This window comes from Bos taurus, chromosome 3 (assembly GCF_002263795.3).
Source record: "Bos taurus isolate L1 Dominette 01449 registration number 42190680 breed Hereford chromosome 3, ARS-UCD2.0, whole genome shotgun sequence".
Classification (NCBI taxonomy): Eukaryota; Metazoa; Chordata; class Mammalia; order Artiodactyla; family Bovidae; genus Bos; species Bos taurus.
In genome coordinates this window covers 106,176,584-106,196,086 of record NC_037330.1, presented here as the reverse complement: position 1 = coordinate 106,196,086, position 19,503 = coordinate 106,176,584, and the positions used below count along the sequence as shown (strand labels likewise).

Below are 19,503 nucleotides of genomic sequence, written 5' to 3'. Positions count from 1 at the left end.
ATGGACCCCTCATCTCCTGGGTCCTCTGCATCGCAGGCCTGGTGGCTCAGATGGTAAAGAATCTGCCTGCAATGCAGGAGATCCAGATTCAATCTCGATCCCCCGGAGAAGGGACTGGCTACCTACTCCAGTATTCTAGCCTGGAAAATCCCATAGACAGAGGAGCTTGGAGGTCTTCAGTCTGTGGGGTCCCAAAGAGTAGGACACCACTGAGGGACTAACACTTTCACTTTCCTTTTTTTACCCACTGAGCCACCTGGGAAGCCCAATGTTAATACAGTTGATCCCTTTAGCAGCAGTTCTAAATAAAGACATTAAGAGCTGTCCACCAAGCTTAAAGTAGAAATGTCCACACCCCCATGGAACTTTAGCTGACGTATTTAGAGACCTCCCCTTTACCCTCCCTAGTCACCCAGTCATCAGTCATCTCCCACTGGTTATCTTATCCTTCGAGTCCTCTTTCACACTCCCTATCACCTTCCAGATCAACAAAACCATCCCCACCCCCCACCTGCCCTCACCGCCTGCCCCTCCACTCCCCCGCACCCATCCCTTCTCCTTCTAAAGTGCATATTCTGAAATATTCTGACTCCAGGGGCACTTAAGATAAATTCAGCACTTCTAAGATAGTTCAACCTGTCTCAGTCCCCCTAAAATAGCTACCAATAGGGGCAGGAGTTAAGCACTCCATTTAGCCTTTGATTGTCTAACAGAGCAGATGGCCTTTCTTTCCCATGCCACGTATGTCTTCTCAGCTGTTCCTTATTATCTACGTCCACATCTTTGGGAGGGGTATGTAGTCCCTTAAGTGTACTATTCAGAGGCAAACCTAATTTGCAGAAATTTTTCTCCGAAATCCAGGAATAAACTCCTGGCTATTTTCAGACAAAGATAGAGGTAGGAGTCTGCAGAAGTGAGCTAGGAAGGAGCTTAAAATACTTCACATTCCAGAAACACCCTTTCTTCCCCCCAGGAGATGGCTTTATTCCCACTCCTTTCTCAGCAGAGTTTCAGACTCAAAGGAACTGAAGCTTAGAGTCAGGCAAGTCAGGCAGTCTGCACTAGCTGTCTGGGCTCAGACAAATGACTTCAATATCTCTGAGCTCCAATTTGCTCACCTGTGAAATGGGGCTGATACCATCCTTTCCTCCAGGTTACTGTGAGAATTAAACTATGTAAAGCAACATTAGCATCAGCTTTAGGCCCTGTACCTAGGAGTTCTTAGGATTTTACTGAGCACTTGTGAATTTTTTCAACGTCTAGTAAAGGGAGAGAAACCCCTACAAATTTTCTTAACAAATGGCCTCAAAAGCAGAATGGGGACTTCCCTGCTGGTCCAGTGGTTAAGAGTCCATCTGCCAATGCAAGGCACATGGGTCTGATACCTAGAAGATCCCACATGCCTTGGGGCAACTAAGCCCATGCGCCACTACTAGTGAGCCCGCGCTCTGGAGCCCATGCACCGCAGCAAGAGGCCACCATGATGAGAAGCCCTCGTACTGCAACGAAGAGTAGACACTGGTTGCACAACTAGAGAAAGCCAGAGCACAGCTACAAAGATCCAGCACAGCGAAAAAAAAATATGTTATACTCAGTGGGAACAGAGCGACTATAACTAAAAGAGGGATATGGAGTTTTAAGGAAAGTATCCCAGTAATCCAAGTCTGTTTTTATCAAACAGCTATTTATGCCCTGGCTTTGGGGACCTAGAGGTCATAGGGGTGGAGTGGGAAGTTTACCTGACAGAAGACAGGTTTTGGGATTTGGATTCTGATCTGTGACCTTGAGCAAGAAACCTGTCTGGGGGACTTCCTGGTGGCCCAGTGGTTAGGACTCCATTCTACTGCAGGGGGCATGGGTTCCATCCTTGCTCAGGGAACTAAGATCCCGCAAGCCACAAGGTGTGGCCAAAAAACAAAAACAAAAAAACTGTCTGGGCTCTAGTACCAAGTGGCAAATATTGCTTACTTACCAGGTTGTGATGAGAGTCACTTTGTAAATGCAAGGAATTTATAGTAGCTTTTGGACTCAGGCTTCGTAGGAATGCAGGTAGGCAATATCGACCCAGGTCTCAGCTGTAAGGCAGGATTACATGAGATACAGTGGCCTTCTCCTACCATGATGCTCATGGTTTTTCTGACCTGCACCTGTTTTCCTTTCCTAGTCCTAGAAGGGGCTTCTCTGGGGCAAGACGAACCTACTCAACCCACAAACGTGGCAGAGTGGCTGGTCACGGGCCATTTGCTCCACTTCATCCCAATAAGCAGCAGGCACAGTGGCCCCAAGGAGACAGTTCCAGCAAGCAGTTAGGTGATGAAATTCCCTACTTCCTCTACACATCGCATGGTAACAAAAGAAGCTGATCATTATTATGTGGTGGTGAAGACCTCTGGCTCTAGAAACAGGCAGAGCTGGTTTCAAATCCCTTGAACTCATTTACTTACTAGCTGTGTAACACTGGGCAGTTATGTTTCACTCTTAGAACCTTGGTTCCCTCTTCTGTAGTCCTGGCACATGATTGGTGTGGTCTAACATGTAGGAAGGAGCAAGGTGTTTAGATATAGGCAGTGCTCCATCAGGAATGGCTATTACTAAAGTCTCCCCTCTTGCATTTAGAGAAGTTTCTGAGAACTATGTTCCTGTATTAATCAAAGGAGAAAGAAAAAAAAAATCACATTATATCACCAATTCTCATAAAATTTTTAAAAAGACATCCTGCAAGGGAAGTCCCTGGTTGCCCAGTGGTTAGGACTCTGTGCTTCTATTGCAGGCGGCTTGGGTTTGATCCCTGGTCAGAGAATCAAGATCCTGCCAGGCAGCGCATGCACACATGCTCAGTAGCTTCAATCATGTCCGACTTTTTGTGACCCTATAGACTGTAGCCCTCCAGGCTCCTCTGTCCATGGGGATTCTCCATGCAAGAATACTGGAGTGGGTTGCCATTCCCTTCTCCAGGGATCTTCCCAACCCAGGAATCGAACCCACATCTCTTCTGTCTCCTGCACTGGCAGGCAGGTTCTTTACCACTAGCACCACCTGGGAAGCCCACAAGGCGGTAGGCATGGTTAAAAAAAAAGGGGGATTAAAATACCCATGGTAAGAAAAGTACCACCTGAAAAGATTTAAGGCTTTACAGTTTAAAAGCAGCTTAGAGTCTGGTGGTCCAGTGGTTGAGACTCTGCACGGTCACTGCCAATGGCCCAGGTTCAATCCCTGGTAGGAGAACTAAGATCCCACAAGCCTTGCAGCTGAAAAAGTCTACATTTAATGCCTGCCAATCCCTGTGATAAGCTTCCCTCGTGGCTCAGTTGTAGGGAGTCTGCCTGCCAATGCAGGAGATGTGAGTTCGATCCCCTGGAGAAGGAAATGGCAACTCAATCCAGTATGCTTGCCTGGGAGATCTCATGGACAGAGGAGCCTGGCAAGCTATATAGTTCACAGGGTTGCAAAAGAGGTGGATGTGACTTAGCAACTAAATAGCAACAATCCCTTGGGAAGTAGCATTTATCCCCATTCTACAAGTAGGGAAACTAGGGCTTTCAGGTAAAGGTAAAAGGCACAGGATGAATTAATGGTGGAACACCAGGATTTCAAGCCTTCTAAAATACAAATTCAGCACTCTGGAATTCACAAGACAATTTTGTGTTTACTGAGTACTAAACTTACGTTGTTTAGACATGTTTGAAATGGCATTTCAGGAACCCAGGGTGGAGTGACCAGGTTAGCAACATGGTTAGAGATCACTTGTGACTACCCTAAAAAACAGTGTCCCTTGGTTCTGGGGGACATGGTGGGCATAAGCTGCCCCCCACCCCCCCACCTCTGACACATTTGAGAAATCTTTTATTAGAAGATGTCCCAGAAGGCAACATTTTAAAATCAGGCAATCAGTATTCACAACTAAATACAAAATTTCAGGTAAATCTACCTTTTAAAATAAATCAGACTTTTGCAACAGAATTGCCCCAGAGTTTTTTTTTTTTTCTTGTACAAAAACAATTAACACCACTTTGCAAAAGGCATACAAAAATACAGTATTAAAAAAAAGACTGCTCCCAGCATAATACCCAACAGCAGCTTATAAAACACAAGCTCTTCAGGTGAGACATCAATAACCTACATCCCACCTGTTCTCCAAAGACAGTTCCCGAAGTCAGTTGGCTCCCCAAAACCGTGCTCCAGAAGCAGGGGGCTTTTTGCAAGTTCCACTGGGGTTCTCTGAGGCCAGGAAGCAACCTCAGGAACAGACCATCATGCATAACAGGTTTAGAAGTAGCAGCTGGCTTCCCAGAGCCACATATAGCACTCTAGAATTCTTCCCTCCCCCATTTTCAAACCCCCATCCAGTACGCACCTGCTGCCCTGGGCAGAGTGCTGGAAGGGCCGATCTTTCTTCCAGGCTAGACTTAGGGGCTGCTGAGGTTGCCCATGTGACACTTGTTGGGTTAGGTGACTTTCTCAGCCCAGAGGCTGTGCCTGGAATCCACCTGGAGAGGCTGAGCCCAGTTGGGTAAAATCCATCATGGTCCACTGAGCAGAGCTCCTGGAAGCTTCTTAAAAACCCACCAGGAAGCTAATCCGCCTTCTGGAGCACTGGATGAGTCCCAGCGGCTCTCCCAGTAAGAACTGCAATAAGGCCCAGATTCTGGGAATGGGATTCTGACTCATGTCAGGCTGGCAGAGGGCCCAAGGGTGGCTAGAGGGACAGGAAGCTCCTTGGAGTTGCAAGAGAAGCACAGGTTTGTATGGTTCTAGCATCACCGACTCAATGGACATGAGTTTGAGTAAACTCCAGAAGTTGGTGATGGACAGGGAGGCCTGGCGTGCTGCAGTCCATGGGGTCACAAAGAGTCAGACACGACTGAGCGACTGAACCGAACTGAGTAGAACTTCAAACTTATCAGTCAGGGGTTGAGATGAGAGGGAGGTGGGAAAGAGGAAGTGGTACAGCTCTTCCCCTTCAGGTGCCTGACATCTGCTTTGAGAGGATTTCCAAGATGGAAAACACCTGGGCAGGGAACACGTTCGCATCCAGGACTCCAAACCTTCCCCCAGCCACAGGCTGGGACCCTTGCCCTGTGTCCTGGGGAAGTATTTCAGACCTGTGGGAAATAGCCTTAGAGCCCATTGCATAACAAAAGTGGAAGGAAACCAAAAAAGTTCCTGGTGAGGATGGGATGGTCTCTGCCCTCAGGGGAAAGGGCCCGGAGGGCCTTGAGACAAAGAATCTAAGAGGCCAAGCGCTTTACAAGTTCTCAAGATCGCAGCATGGAGAGTGGGAGGAGGGGTGTCACCTAACATGGGAATACATGTTAAAGGTTTCTGACTCCTCAGCTACTGTAAAGTGTCTGACAGTGAGGTAATGGTCCCTGTTGATCAAATCTGCGAGCTCGTCTTCACTTAAGACAGCTCGTATGTCTCTTGGAAAAAGGAGCCTGGGGAGAGCATCCAGGCCCAGCTGTCCTAGCGTCACCCCAGAGACACCAGTGGGAGCATCCTTTCTCAGTCTAAGGCTCATCCGCAGTGTGAGATTTCATGCAGGCTGGAGCCCCCTGACAACGTCCACCACCTGTTGCATAGCATCTGTCAGGCTTTTCTTCGGAGCTAGTGAGCTCAACAGACCCCAAGTCTCCTCAGTGCTGCCTGCCTGAGAAGCCAAAGGTGCCAGAGAAGCCACTGCACTCCCGCAAGTCAGGGCAGAGGGAGAACCGGGTTGCAAGGTTTCCAAGAATGCGAGCCCTTCTTGTGTGTGCAATGCATTCTGGGAATCTATTGTCCAGGCCACCCCACCTGAACCGAAATGTGCAAATTCCTAAGGGGGAGAGGGGAGGTTAAAAAATAAACTTGGGTCTCTGTGAAGACAGAGCAGTCAGACTTTGGTCAGTTAGTAGCCACTGAGGTACGCGATTCTCTTCTGCAGCTGTTGCTGCCGACACCGGAGCTGCCTTTTCTCCGTAGCCATCCTCTTCTCAGCTCCTACTAGGGCTTGCAAGTATTCCAAGGCCTTGCTCAGGATCACTACTTTGGGGGCCTTGGAGCAGGTGGCCAGGGTAGGGACCTGATCCCTCAGGGCCAAGAACCTGGAACGGAGGTCATTCCGCCTTTTGCGCTCCAGGAAGTTATGGTTCTTCCTCTTGGTTACGTCCTCAGTGTCAGAACTGACAGGTTTGGGGTTGCAGGGCTGGGAAGGCTCGCTTTCTACAGGTGGGAGACTCACAATTTCTTCATCTGCCTCATCTTCCTTTTCTTCTGGTGCTTCTCTCTCCAGACCGTCTTCACGGGGCCCTGGCTCTGGAGCCTGTCCTTGGGAGCAGCTTTCTGGAGGAAAGCGGGCAGCATAGTTGTGCTGTTGTTGATGGATGGAGATGTGGAAGTGTTTCATGCAGGGGTCCAAAGGGTCTGCTCGCACCGTGATGGTGACTGGCTTCCGGACACCCAGGGACTGCCTCTTCTCCACTGTCACAACGTCAATTTCTTCACCCTCTGTCCGAGAAGAGAGATCAACAGAAGAAACACACCCCATGAGAAACACATACACAGACCCTATGCTGGAGTTTGGGAAAGGAGGTGACATCTTCCCAATTTTGATATAAACAAATTCAAGTGGGGAGAAAGACAACTGATTCAATTGTATCAAGGCTAAGGGTGGTGTGAAGGAAAGGAAGGGAAATAAGCAAGAAGGAAAATATTCTCCAATTTCTCTTTGCACAGCAAGGCTTAGATAAGAACAAAAGGCAGACCCAAGCCAACAGCCCCCAGTCTGCACAGGCTCTCCCCTCCCCCTCTGTCGGGATGGAGAAAAAGAGCTATCGGCCTGGGACAAAGTTTTAACTATAAAGATCTTCCCCAGTCGGGCTCTTTCATACCCCATCAGAATTGTAAATGAGGGGTCTGTGGGCAGAGCTGCCCTTTGTTCCAGCCCAGCACAGCCTGCACTTGGGAATTGTTACTTTTCACAAGTTATAAATCCTATTATTCCCCCACCTCTCTATTCTGCCATCCTTTTCAGCAGAAGAGTCAGAGAAGGGAGGGCTACAACCCATCCCTCCTCACCCACAGAGGGGAGGGAAAGGGTTTCCCTTAGGAGCATTTTGCTCCTGGGTTCAATGGGTTTCTAAAGTCATCCATCATTTATAGGTCGCCTGCCCCACCCACTTCCCTGGACCAGAAGAGGATTGGATTTGTAATCGCAGGTCGGCAGAAGCCGCAGGAACTTCACAAAGGTACAAAAGACCATTTCCAAGCTACCTGTTCTAGGGGGTCAGGAGTTGGGGCGCAGGAGTTGAGCGGCAAGGGAATGTCTTGATACAGGGGCCAAAACACTAGCAACACCTGGACATGCCTCTATCATTCCCTTACTCCAAGATCTCTTAGGTTACCCCAACCAGGAGAGGGACAATTAGGGGAGAACGTTACTGCTCCGCACTGTTTTGCAGCCTCCACAGAGAAGGCCACCTTTATGCATTTCAGCCTGACAACAGAAGAGCTCAGTTCTCAGCCTCTTTCGCAAATCACGAAGCTTGAGCCCCTTTGTCAGGAAGGCTTCCATTGTGTGGACAATCGCATTATTTCTCCATTAATAAAACCTGACCATTCAGCCCTCCTGGCCCCAAGACCTGTGATTGGCTGGCTGAGCTGAGTTTGGAATGCGGTCTTACTCAGCCCCGAGCCCCTATTGGCCGAGCTTTGCCGTCAGTCACTCTCCCCACCCCCCTCATTGTTTGCAATCTGTTGCATTTTGTTCTGGGCCATGTGGCCTGTGAGTGAACCAGGAGCTTGCAAACAGGTTCAGGGTAAAGGGCAGGTTAGAAAATGATTCAGGAGGCTTCCCCACATCCCAAACCTTTAATACTTCAGAGTTAAGCCCCATAGCTGGGGCAGGTTCTGCCTAAGAAAAAAATGTGAGACACCATTCTCCTTTTCAGAGAAAATGTCTAACTCTACCTAGACAAGGACATGTCCTCAGCTGGATGATCAGGTCAAACTCCCTAACATGCAGAGGGAGAAACAGACCCAGATCAGCCAAGTCCACACAGCACCTGTATAACATTCTGGATCTAAAACTAAGATCTCCAGATTCCCAAAACAATGCACTTTCCACTCTACCATATCAGCTTTTGCAGAGATACATCTTTATTGGTTTCTTGATCTCAAAGTTCCCATTCCAGCCATTAAACAAACAAGGTCTTGGTGTAAAAAGCAAGCAGGTTAAAAATGACCTTAACAAAAGCAAGCAGGTTAAAAGTGAACCGGGAAAATTTTTTTTTTTACTTTTAATTGTGTTTCCTTCCTTATGTTCACCATTAAGTGTATGACAACCTCCAAACCCATTCCCCAGTTCCCTCTAAATGGTCACGTAAATTATTCTTAAAAGCTACTTGAGTTTTCAGTCCTGATTTATCTGACACAAGCCTCAGTGTGCACCCTATAAAACACCCTCCCCAGTATTTCTCATGGGCACCTCGAAGAAGAGGTTAGGTTAAGAATGACATAGTCTGGTGGCACAGATGCAGCAGGCTGTGCTCAGTGAGATGTACACCTGCATTCAAGGATGGGGCAGGGGAGCCTGGAGCTCCATATCTGTGACCCCCAGCACTAACCCCAGAGCTTAGCACAAAGTAGAGGCCAGTGAACATTTGTTGAATACAAATGAAGCAGCTGAAAGCCCTCAGATGAATTGTTCCTAGAGGAACACCTTCCCACCACAGGCCAGAGCAAAATGGCAAGATGTACCACTTCTCAGATAACCAATAAGTTCCTCTAAACACCAGAGAAGTGCCTGGTTGGGATGGAGGATTGAGCAAAAGAAGCTGGCTGGATGGCAGGAAGCTGGCGTTCACTTCTGGCGATTTCCTATTTCTAAGCCTCGGTTTTTCCATCTGTTAATAGGGAGCAGTCATTCCTCCACTACTGTCTCATGGGTGATGGTGAGGATGAATACGTGGTAAGAGGTGGGGATGGAGGAGGAGCCATTATTGTCATTTTAAAATAAAGCAGGCAGGAGACCAGGTTTTTTAAAGGATGAAGGCTTTGGCTTTGCACAAAAGGCTTCTCAGCTTCTCTCCCCAAGGGAGTGAGTTTCCCAGAGAAAGAGACAGCAACAAAAAAAATTTAAGTCTGGAGTGACCCTTAAGGGACCCCTTCCAGCCTTCGGAGGGCAGAAATCCCCTATGGTCCAATCCCCGTATTGTTCTCCCTAAGCGCCAAGCCTCACCCTGTCTCCCTTGTCCCCTGGGGCTCCAATCATCATCAAAGGGACGCTGGCTCCCACGCCACTTCTTCAAACTGTTTACTAACACTCCCACGTGCCAGACAGACACCGCTGGGGGCTACACCGGCAGCTTCAGCCGAGGAAGAGGGAGGTGGCGGAAGGGCTTGCGCAGACCCAGTTGCCGGACCTCAGCGGCAGAGGTTTGGCCACCCATGGGGTGCCCTCTCTTGGATGACCCGGGGCGGTCCTTACCCGAGTCGCTTGGGCTCTCGGACCCCGAGCAGGCCTGGGTCTTGGGCTCGCCCAGTGGACAGGGGGCAGCGGGCGCCGGGTTGCCGGCTTCGAGGCTGGGAGCGCAGTCCGGGGCGGCGGGCGCCTTGGGCGGGTTCCCCCGGGGCGCGCCAGCGGCGAGCCGGTCGCTCACCGCTCTCTCCAGCCGTTCCCGGGCCGAAAAGCCGCTCCACATACAGTCTCGGCGGATGATGGAAGCGTAGTTCCTGCCCCAAGCTTTCGAGTGACCCCGGGATTCTGCATCGTCCCCGGCGCCCCCTCCGGGCCACGGCTCCGGAGGACCAATTCCGGGGCCCGCGTCTCCGTCGCCGGGACCGGAGCTCCAGGGCGGCGACGTGGGGGGCGACGGCACGAGCTCGAATTTCTTCCAGATGTCCTCGCTGGGCGCCGTGGAGCGGTAGAAATCCTCTCCGCAGTCATAGTCGTAGAAATAGTGCTGGTACGAGTCGAAGTCCATGTCCGCTCCCTGCGGGAGGGAAGGGGGACGTGCTGACCCAGGTGCGGGCCCAGGGAGGGAAGCGTCCCCCGGCCCCCCAGTACAGCTGGCTGCCAGGCTCTCGTACCTCTCCAACCTCACAGCTTGGAGCCCGCGCCCTTCCCTAGCGTCCCGGGCAGCCCGGCCCCGGGTCAGCGTGCCTGGGGAAGCCGCTCACAGCGCGCGGACTAGGCTGCAGGGAGCGAGTTCAAAGCAAACTTTGCCAGCGCCGCCCGGAGCGCAGCTCCGAGGGCCCGGCCGGGTCGGGCGGGGGCGTGCTGTGCCCGGAAGGCAGCCTGCAGCCCGTCCCCCGGGACTCGCGCCCGTTCCCAGGCTGCCCGCAGCCTCACCTCGCTCCCGCCACCGGCCACCTGGAGCGGACCGGCTCCCCGCCCGCTCGGGGCAGCGAAGCAGCCCGCACACTTGCACATGCGCGCCACCGAGTGCGAGGCCCGCACACAGGCGTTAGCCCCCCAGCGCGCGCTCCCGCCCCCGCTCGCGCACGGCGGCCCGGACGCTCCCGAGAGCGGCGCGGGAGCGCGAGATGCAGGCGCATTGTTTCCAGGCTGCCTTATATCTCGTCGCGCGCCCGCGGCTCAGGGACAGGGGGCGGGCCCTACGGGACCAACCCCGCCCACGCCCCGCCTCCTGGGTCGACAGGTGGGGGCTGTGGAGTCCCAGGCCCATCAAATGAATTGCACAGTGGGGAGCGCGGAGCTGGCGGCGGGCTGATGCGGCCCGGCGGTCGCCCGGTGGGGTTGTGACTCTAGCGAGGCTCAGGAGGTCCTCTGGAGGCCGAACGAGAACGGAGCTCCTTGAAGACTCTGGGTTCAGGAAAACTGCTCCCTGCTCCGCGAGCCTACTTCCCCGAGCTCGCCCCGTTTAGTTCTGGTACATCTGGCCCGCGAGAGGTGAGGTAGTAGGGTGCAGCCGCACTTCCACCGCGCCACCTGGTGGTCCTCAGCCTTAAACCCCAGCCCTGTCCCCGGCACTGTCTTCCTCACCCTTGGGCCCCCCTTCATCAGCTTGGTGTTCCCAAACCTGGACGGACCTCAGCGAAGCAAGGTGGTGAAGATTCCGGAGCCTGAAATTTAAACTTTCTGAGCTTCAGTCTCATCTATAAAATGAAGGGATGGTAATACCTCACAGGACTGTTGTGAGGATTTAAGAAGATACAGTAGGGAAGGGAACTAAGCCAGGAGAGGCAAGCAGAACAAACTTAGCCCCTGGTGTGGGTGATAAGGAGAATTTTCCCCCAAGAACAGATCAAGGCGATTCCCCTCCCTCAAACCACACACAAAACACTCTGTATGAGCTGTTCTAATACAGGAAAGAATGGGAATTTGGAGTCTGGAAACTTCATTCAAGCCTTTGTTTTGCTACTTGCTAGCTCTACAGTCTTCGGAGAAGGCAATGGGACCTCACTCCAGTACTTTTGCCTGGAAAATCCCATGGATGGAGGAGCCTGGTAGGCTGCAGTCCATGGGGTCGCTAGAGTCGGACACGACTGAGCGACTTTCACTTTTCCCTTTCATGCATTGGAGAAGGAAATGGCAACCCACTCCAGTGTTCTTGCCTGGAGAATCCCAGGGACAGGGAAGCCTGGTGGGCTGCCGTCTATGGGGTCGCACAGAGTTGGACACGACTGAAGCGACTTAGCAGCAGCAGCAGCTCTACAGTCAAGTCCTTTGAAGCCTCTATTTACTTATCTGTAAAATGAGAACCTCAATTGTAGCTGTATCTCTGGTCAAGATGATGGACATATAAACCTTGTATCCTCTTCTATGCAGACTTCCTTCAGTAGAAGAGGAAAAGCTAAACTATGGGGTATTCTATTCAGACCAAGGAAAGTAACCTGGGGTAGCAGCCAATACATCTAGAATGCTCTAACTGGCCTTTAAGGTCTGGTCTACAAGCAGCAGCCCGATTACCTGCTGTCTTTCTCTCCCCCCCACTGTGGTCTAAGAACACCAAACTACTCACTGTTGAAATCCCAGCAGAGGGATGTGAGATGTGCAAGGAGTTCAGTGTGGTTGGAGCATGAGACACTAAGCATGAGTTGATATACAAGTTGACAGAAAAGGAAAGAAAGATGACAGCCTCAGTTTTGCATATGTTAGCTCGAAGGTGCATGTGGACATCTTTGAAGGCAGCAACTAGTTCTTACTAGCTTTGCAATTTAAGTACATAAAACAGCTTGTGATTGAACTTACTAAGTGACTCAGCCAACCAGATTTTATTGAGAGAGCCTGTATGTCCTGCTTTGTGCTGAATGGAAGGCACAGATCAGAGAGGTTCCAGGTTGGTTGCAGCCCTGAGGCAGAGGGGTTGGAACTGTCTTTTGCGAACTTGTTCTCTGGTCTACAGATAATCTGAAATGGTTGCTGTAATAGTCCAAGTTCTTGGTTACAAAAGACAGATACATTTAAGCAGAAAATCATTTTGCTGGGAAGATTTGGGGCATAGAATCCACGGGAGGCTGGGAATATGTGCTTGAGAAATGGATCTTCTTTCTCTATCAAGATGAGATTCATTACTCAACAGCCCCTCCCCATGGTTCATTGTAGTAGGTGATTTCTGGAGACAACCAGGATGTGTCCTCACCTCAAGAACTAGAATCAAGTAAATGAAGTTGTCTTCTGAGAGTTAGGCTGCTCCTTCACATTGCATACTTTGTTTTCCTCACCAGACTGTAGGCTCATTGAGGGCTAGGTCAGATGTCAGCCTTGTTGACTGCTGCAACTCCAGAGTTTAGAACAGAGCCTGACACATCGGAGGTGCTTCGTAAATGTGTTGCCTGTTTGGAGACAAGTCTAATGCTTTAACGTAGAAATGTGCCAGTCTACCTACTGGAGACAGAATCACTGTCAGGCTCAGTCTAGACTGTAACCTGAATAAAGGTATTGATACAACTAAAGAGAAGGAGGTGCTAGTAAGAAGGAGTCTGGACAGTCAACGAAACAGAGATCAAGAAGCAATCACCGGAGTGTCATCCTAGCCCTGTCTGGGGACAAAGATGCTGGTCTAGGAACAAGGGAGATGGAAACATCATTCTTTGAAACCACCCAGTTCACCGCCCCCTCCCCACTTCACTTGTACTCTGGATCACCAAGCAACCTGCTGAAAACCACACTGTTCCCTATGTAGATCCGCCCACAGGGAGAGAATGCACTCATCAGCGAACAAGAAGATCCAGTCTGCTCCAAAGCCCTGCTTCCCCTTATAACTTAATGAATTGGCATCTGATTTGAAATATTACTCTCCTGAGCCTGGTTAATGTGTGTCTGTTCTGCAGAGATGCTGCTGCTTTTAGGGCTAACAGCTCTGGCTTCTGAGTGATATCTGGACCTAGGATGGTGATGAATTCATGAATTCAAAAACTGAAAAAATTCATTTTTTCTGCAATTTTAAATTTTATTTCCTTTTTTAGAAACAATTATGTTATTTATTTGACTTTCGGTTCCTGGTTTCAGCGCACAAACTCTCTTGTGGCTCATGGACTTAGTTTCTCTGAGACTCCTGAGATCTTAGTTCTCTGATCAGGAATCAAACATGCTTCCCCTATATTGCAAGGAAGATTCTTAACCACTGGACCACCAAGGAAGTTCCTCCTTTACTTTTCTGAAAACATATTTTGAATAAAAAAATACATGTAAATCATTTTTCAAAATCAACTAAATGTTCAGTTCATTTCAGTCGCTCATTCGTGTCTGACTCTTTGTGACCCCATGAACCACAGTATGCCAGGCCTCCCTGTCCATCACCAACTCCTGGAGTTCACCCAAACCCGTGTCCATTGAGTTGGTGATGCCATCCAACCATCTCATCCTCTGTCATTCCCTTCTCCTCCTGCCCTCAATCTTTCCCAGCATCAGGGTCTTTTCAAATGAGTCAGCTCTTCGCATCAGGTGGCCTAAGTATTGGAGTTTCAGCTTCAACATCAGTCCTTCCAATGAACACCCAGGACTGATCTCCTTTAGGATGGACTGGTTGGATCTCCGTGCAGTTCAAGGGACTCTCAAGAGTCTCCTCCAACACCACAGTTCAAAAGCATCAGTTCTTCGGTGTTCAGCTTTCTTTATGGTCCAACTCTCACATCCATACATGACTACTGGAAAAATCATAGCCTTAACTAGATGGACCTTTGTTTGCAAAGTAATGTCTCTGCTTTTGAATATGCTGTCCAGGTCAGTCATAACTTTCCTTCAAAGGAGCAAGTGTCTCTTAATTTCATGGTTGCAATCACCATCTGCATTGATTTTGGAGCCCCCCAAAAGTAAGTCTGTCACTGTTCCCACTGTTTCCCCATTTATTTGCCGTGAAGTGATGGGACCAGATGCCATGATCTTAGTTTTCTGAATGTTGAGCTTTAAGGCAACTTTTTCACTCTCCTCTTTCACTTTCATCAAGAGGCTCTTTAGTTCTTCTTCACTTTCTGCCATAAAGATGGTGTCATCTCCATATCTGAGGTTATTGATATTTCTCCCAGCAATCTTGATTCCAGCTTGTGCTTCTTCCAGCCCAGCGTTTCTCATGATGTACTCTGCATAGAAGTTAAATAAGCAGGGTGACAATATACAGCCTTGACATACTCCTTGTCCTATTTGGAACCAGTCGGTTGTTCCATGTCTGGTTCTAACTGTTGCTTCCTGACCTGCATATAGGTTTCTCAAGAAGCAGGTCAGGTGGTCTGGTATTCCCATCTCTTTCAGAATTTTCCACAGTTTATTGTGATCCACACAGTCAAAGGCTTTGGCATAGTCAATAAAGCAGAAATAGATGTTTTTCTGGAACTCTCTTGCTATTTAGATGATCCAGTAGATGTTGGCAATTTGATCTCTGGTTCTTCTGCTTTTTCTAAAACCAGCTTGAACATCTGGAAGTTCACGGTTCACATATTGCTGAAGCCTGGCTTGGAGAATTTTAAGCATTACTTTACTAGCGTGTGAGATGAGTGCAATTGTGTGGTAGTATGACAAGGTTAAAAAATAAAAGGTAATCTTCTTCTCTCCCCTTACCACCCCTGATTCCCACCCCCCAAAGGCAACTACTGGCTTACCAGGCTGTTTGTCCCTCATATTTCCTTCCATATTTTGACCAATACAGGTGATCTAATTTTAAAATTGGGGGAAGGGCATATAAACAACAGAAATTTATTTCTCACAGCTATTGGCTGGGAAGGTCAATAGGAATTTTAAAATTCCTATTTATATTTAAAATAGAAGGAGATGGAAAAAAACATATAAGGAGATGTAGGGGTTTCCCTGCTGACTCAGTGGTAAAGAATCTGTCTGCCAATACAGGAGACACAAGTTCGATCCCTGATCTGGGGAGATCCCCTATGCCTTGGAGTAACTAAGCCCATGTGCCACAACTGCTGAGCCTGTACTCTAGAGCAAGGAAACCATAACTGTTGAGCTACATGCTGCAACTTACTGAAGCCCATGTGCCCTAGAGCCCATGCTCCACAACCAAGAGAAGCCACTACAGTGCAACTAGGGGAAAAAAAAAAAAAAAAGTTCACGCAACAGTGAAGACCCAGCACAGCCAAAAATAAATACATGAAAATAAAAAAAATTATAAAAAACGGAATAGAAGGAGATGTAACTCTTACATTTCCTTTTCCATCACACATACTTCATCTTCCCTTATTCATTCAAGTAGAATTACAGATCAGTTCCTTGTCCTTGGGTGTGTGCTCAGTTGTGTCCAGCTCATGTGACCCCGTGGACTGTAGCCACTTAGCTCCTCTCTCTATGGAATTTTCCAGGCAAGAATACTAGAGTGAGTTGCCAGTTCCTACTCCAGGAGATCTTCCTGACCCAGAGATCAAACCCGAATCTCCTGCATTGGCAGGCAGATTCTTTACCACTGAGCCACCTGGGAAGCATCTTTTACAGATCAATTATGAAATAAATATTCAATATATATAATGTTTTGACTGTAGAGTATGGCTTATGGATTGTGAGTATGGACTACTCTGACTACATTTCCTTTATTTTTTTAGATTTTCTAGTTGGTGCTTGGAGGATCTTCAGTTGCTGCATGTGAACTCTTAGTTGTGGCCTGTGAGATCTAGTTCCCTGACCAAGGATTGAACCTAGGCCCCTGCATTGGGAGCACAGTCTTACTCACTGGACTGCCAGGAAAGTCCCTTCATTTTCTCTCGTAAAACATTTATTTTCAGAGTTAAATTGTAATTTTTCTTTTTGGCTTAGATATCAATGTAGATATTCCTTTCTACGGATATTTTTAATCTATGTAAATGAATTTAACACTTCACATTCGCACAAGAGCTACAAAGGTTGCTTCATATGGTCAAACATGTCAGGTAATCAATCTATTAGTTCCATTTCTTTCTTGGAAACATCCCTCTAGGAGCCCTTTGTCTTTCTAGTACAGTTTGAACTTGATCTCTAGGTCTGTTTCACAACTGTCATTTTGCAACTTCCCTTCACCATCATCCTGGAAATTCCCTTTGCTTCTCTCCTGTTTTGGCTCCCCCATTTTCTGGAGCTCACTGCTTCTTCTTTCTTTCTCTTTAAAAAAAAATATTGATTTATTTGGCGGCACTGGATCTTAGTTGCAGCCTGCAGGATCTTTGTTGCAGCCCGTGGACAGTCTAGTTGTGGTGCATGGGTGCAGTAGCTTCATAGCATGTGGTGTCTTAGTTCCCTGACCAGGGATTGAACCCACACCCCCTGCACTGCAAGGCAATTCCGAGCCACTGTACCACAAGGGAAGTCCCTGCTTCTTCTCTCTTGATTTACTTCCTCACATTGGCAGAGCACATCCTTTAGCAACTGCCTGAGAAAGGCTACTTGGGAAGTAAAAATTTTGATCCTCGCATTTCTGAAATCAACTTTATTATACCCTCACAGTTGATTGATAGTTGGGGCATAGAATATTAGATGAGAAATAATTTTCCCTAAGAAATTTAACTGGACAGGAATAGGCAAATTTAATTCGGATGACCAATATATCTACTACTGTGGGCAAGAATCCCTTAGAAGAAATGGAGTAGCCCTCATAGTCAACAAGAGTCCAGAATGCAGTACTTGGGTGCAATCTCAAAAATGACAGAATGATCTCTGTTTGTTTCCAAGGCAAACCATTCAATATCACAGTAATCCAAGTCTATGCCCCAACCACTAATGCTGGAAAGCTGAAGTTGACTAGCTCTGTGAAGATCTACGAGAACCTCCAGAAACTAATAGCTAAAAAAGAAGTCCTTTTCATCATAGGGAATTGGAATGCAAAAGAAGGAAGTCAAGAGATACCTGGAGTAACAGGCAAGTTTGGCATTGGAGTACAAAATGAAGCAGGGCAAAGGCGAATGGAGTTGTGCCAAGAGAATGCACTGGTGATAGCAAACACCCTCCTCCAACAACACAAGAGATGACTCTACACATGGATATAACTAGATAGTCAATAGTGAAATCAGATTGATTATATTCTTTGCAGCCAAAGATGGAGAACTTCTATACAATCAGCAAACACAAGACTTGGAGCTGACTGTGGCTCAGATCATGAGCTTCTTATTGCAAAATTCAGGCTTAAATTGAAGAAGGTAGTTAAAATCACTAGACCATTCAGGTATGACCTAAATCAAATCCCTTATGATTATACAGTGGAGGTAACAAATAGATTCAAAGGATTAGATCTGGTAGAGTGCCTGAAGAACTATGGATGAGGTTCATAACATTGTACAGGAGGCAGTGACCAAGATCATCCAAAAGAAAGAGAAATACAAGAAGACAAAGTGGTTGTCTGAGGAGGCCTTACAAATAGTTGAGAAAAGAAGAGAAGCAAAAGGCAAAGGAGAAAGGGAAAGATATACCCAACTAAATACGGAGTTCCAAAGAAAAGCAAGTAGAGATAAGAAAGCATTCCTAAGTGAACAATGCAAAGAGACAGAGGAAAACAATAGAATGGGAAAGACTAGAGATCTCTTCAAGAAAATTAGAGATACCAAGGGAACACTTCATGCAAAGATGGGCCAATAAAGGACAGAAACAATAAGGACCTAACAGAAGCAGAAGATATTAAGAAGAGGTGGCAAGAATACACAAAAGAACAAGATGAAAAAGGACTTAATGACCAGTGTGGCCACTCACCTACAGCCAGACATCCTAGAGTGTGAAGTCAAGTGGGCCTTAGGAAGCATGAATACAAACAAAGCTAGTAGAGGTGACGGAATTTCAGCTGAGCTAGTTCAAATCCTAAAAGATGATTCTGTTAAAGTACTGTACTCAATATGTCAGCAAATTTGGAAAACTCAGCAGTGGCCACTGTATCAGAAAAGGTCAGTTTTCATTCCAATCCCAAACAAAGGCGATGCCAAAAGATGTTCAAACTACCATACAATTGCATTCATTTCACATACTAGCAAGGTAATGCTCAAAATCCTTCAAGCTAGGCTTCAGCAGTATATGAACTGAGAACTTCCAGATGTACAAGCTGGATTTAGGAAAGGCAGAGGAACCAGAAATCAAATTGCCAACATCAGTTGGATCATAGAGAAAGCAAAGGAATTCCAGAAAAACATCTACTTCCACTTCATTGACTATGCTAAAGACTTTGACTGTGTAGATCACAACAAACTGTGGAAAATCTTTTTAGAGATGGAAATACTCCTAAGAAACCTGCATGCAAGTCAAGAAGTAACAGTTAGAACCATACATGGAACAACAGACTGGTTCAAAATTGGGAAGGGAGCATGTTAAGGCTGTATATTGTCACTCCGCTTATTTAACTTAGATGCAGGGTACATATCATGTAAAATGCCAGGCTGAATGAAGCACAAGCTGGAATCAAGATTGCTGGGAGACATACCAACAACCTCAGTTCTGAAGATGATACCACTCAAATGGTAGAAAGTGAAGGGGAACTAAAGAGTTTCTTGATGAGGGTGAAAGAAGAGAGTGAAAAAGCTGGCTTGAAACTCAGCATTCAAAAAACTAAGATCATGGCATCCAGTCCCATTACTTCCTGGCAAATAGAGGGGAAAAAGTGGAAACAGTGACAGATTTTATTTTCTGGGGCTCCAACATCACTGCAGATGGTGACTGCAGTCACAAAATTAAAAGATGCTTGCTCCTTGCAAGAAAAGCTATGACAAACCAGGACAGCAGAGATACCACTTTGCCAACAAATGTCAGTATAGATAAAGCTATGGTTTTTTCACTAGACATGTATGGATGTGAGAGTTGGACCATTAGGAAGGCTGAGAGCCAAAGAATTGACGCTTTAGAATGGTGGTGCTGGAGAAGACTCCTGAGAGTCCTTTGGACAGCAAGGAGATCAAAGCAGTCAATCCTAAAAGAAATGAACCCTGAATATTCATTGGAAGGACTGATGTTGAAGCTGAAGCTCCAATACTTTGGCCACCTGATGTGAAGAGCTAACTCATTAGAAAAGATCCTGATGCTGGGAAAGATTGAGGGCAAAAGGAGAAGGGGGCGACAGAGGATGAGATGACTGGATGGCATCACTGACTCAATGGACATGAATTTGAGCACACTCC

At 47.6% G+C, this 19,503-nt stretch overlaps 1 protein-coding gene across 2 annotated transcripts; it reads right to left on the bottom strand.

The window, feature by feature from the left end:
* Positions 1–3,626: 3,626 nt before the first annotated feature.
* On the bottom strand, positions 3,627–10,534 carry MYCL (MYCL proto-oncogene, bHLH transcription factor). 2 transcript variants are annotated; one of them, XM_005204928.5, is made up of 3 exons: positions 10,066–10,319; positions 9,464–9,968; positions 3,627–6,483 (listed from the first exon to the last, which is right to left on the bottom strand). In XM_005204928.5, exons 2-3 carry the CDS (start codon positions 9,957–9,959, stop codon positions 5,885–5,887), a joined length of 1,095 nt encoding a protein of 364 aa, XP_005204985.1. In that variant the 5' UTR covers positions 9,960–9,968; positions 10,066–10,319; the 3' UTR covers positions 3,627–5,884.
* Between the last annotated feature and the right edge of the window lie 8,969 nt (positions 10,535–19,503).

Bases quoted from the DNA above. Each gene is read 5' to 3' on its own strand.
- MYCL (XM_005204928.5), bottom strand. From the start codon at position 9,959: ATGGACTTCGACTCGTACCAGCACTATTTCTACGACTATGACTGCGGA. The intron at 6,484-9,463 runs GTAAGGACCGCC...CTTCTCGGACAG, and splicing joins CGAGAGCCCAAGCGACTCGG to AGGGTGAAGAAATTGACGTT.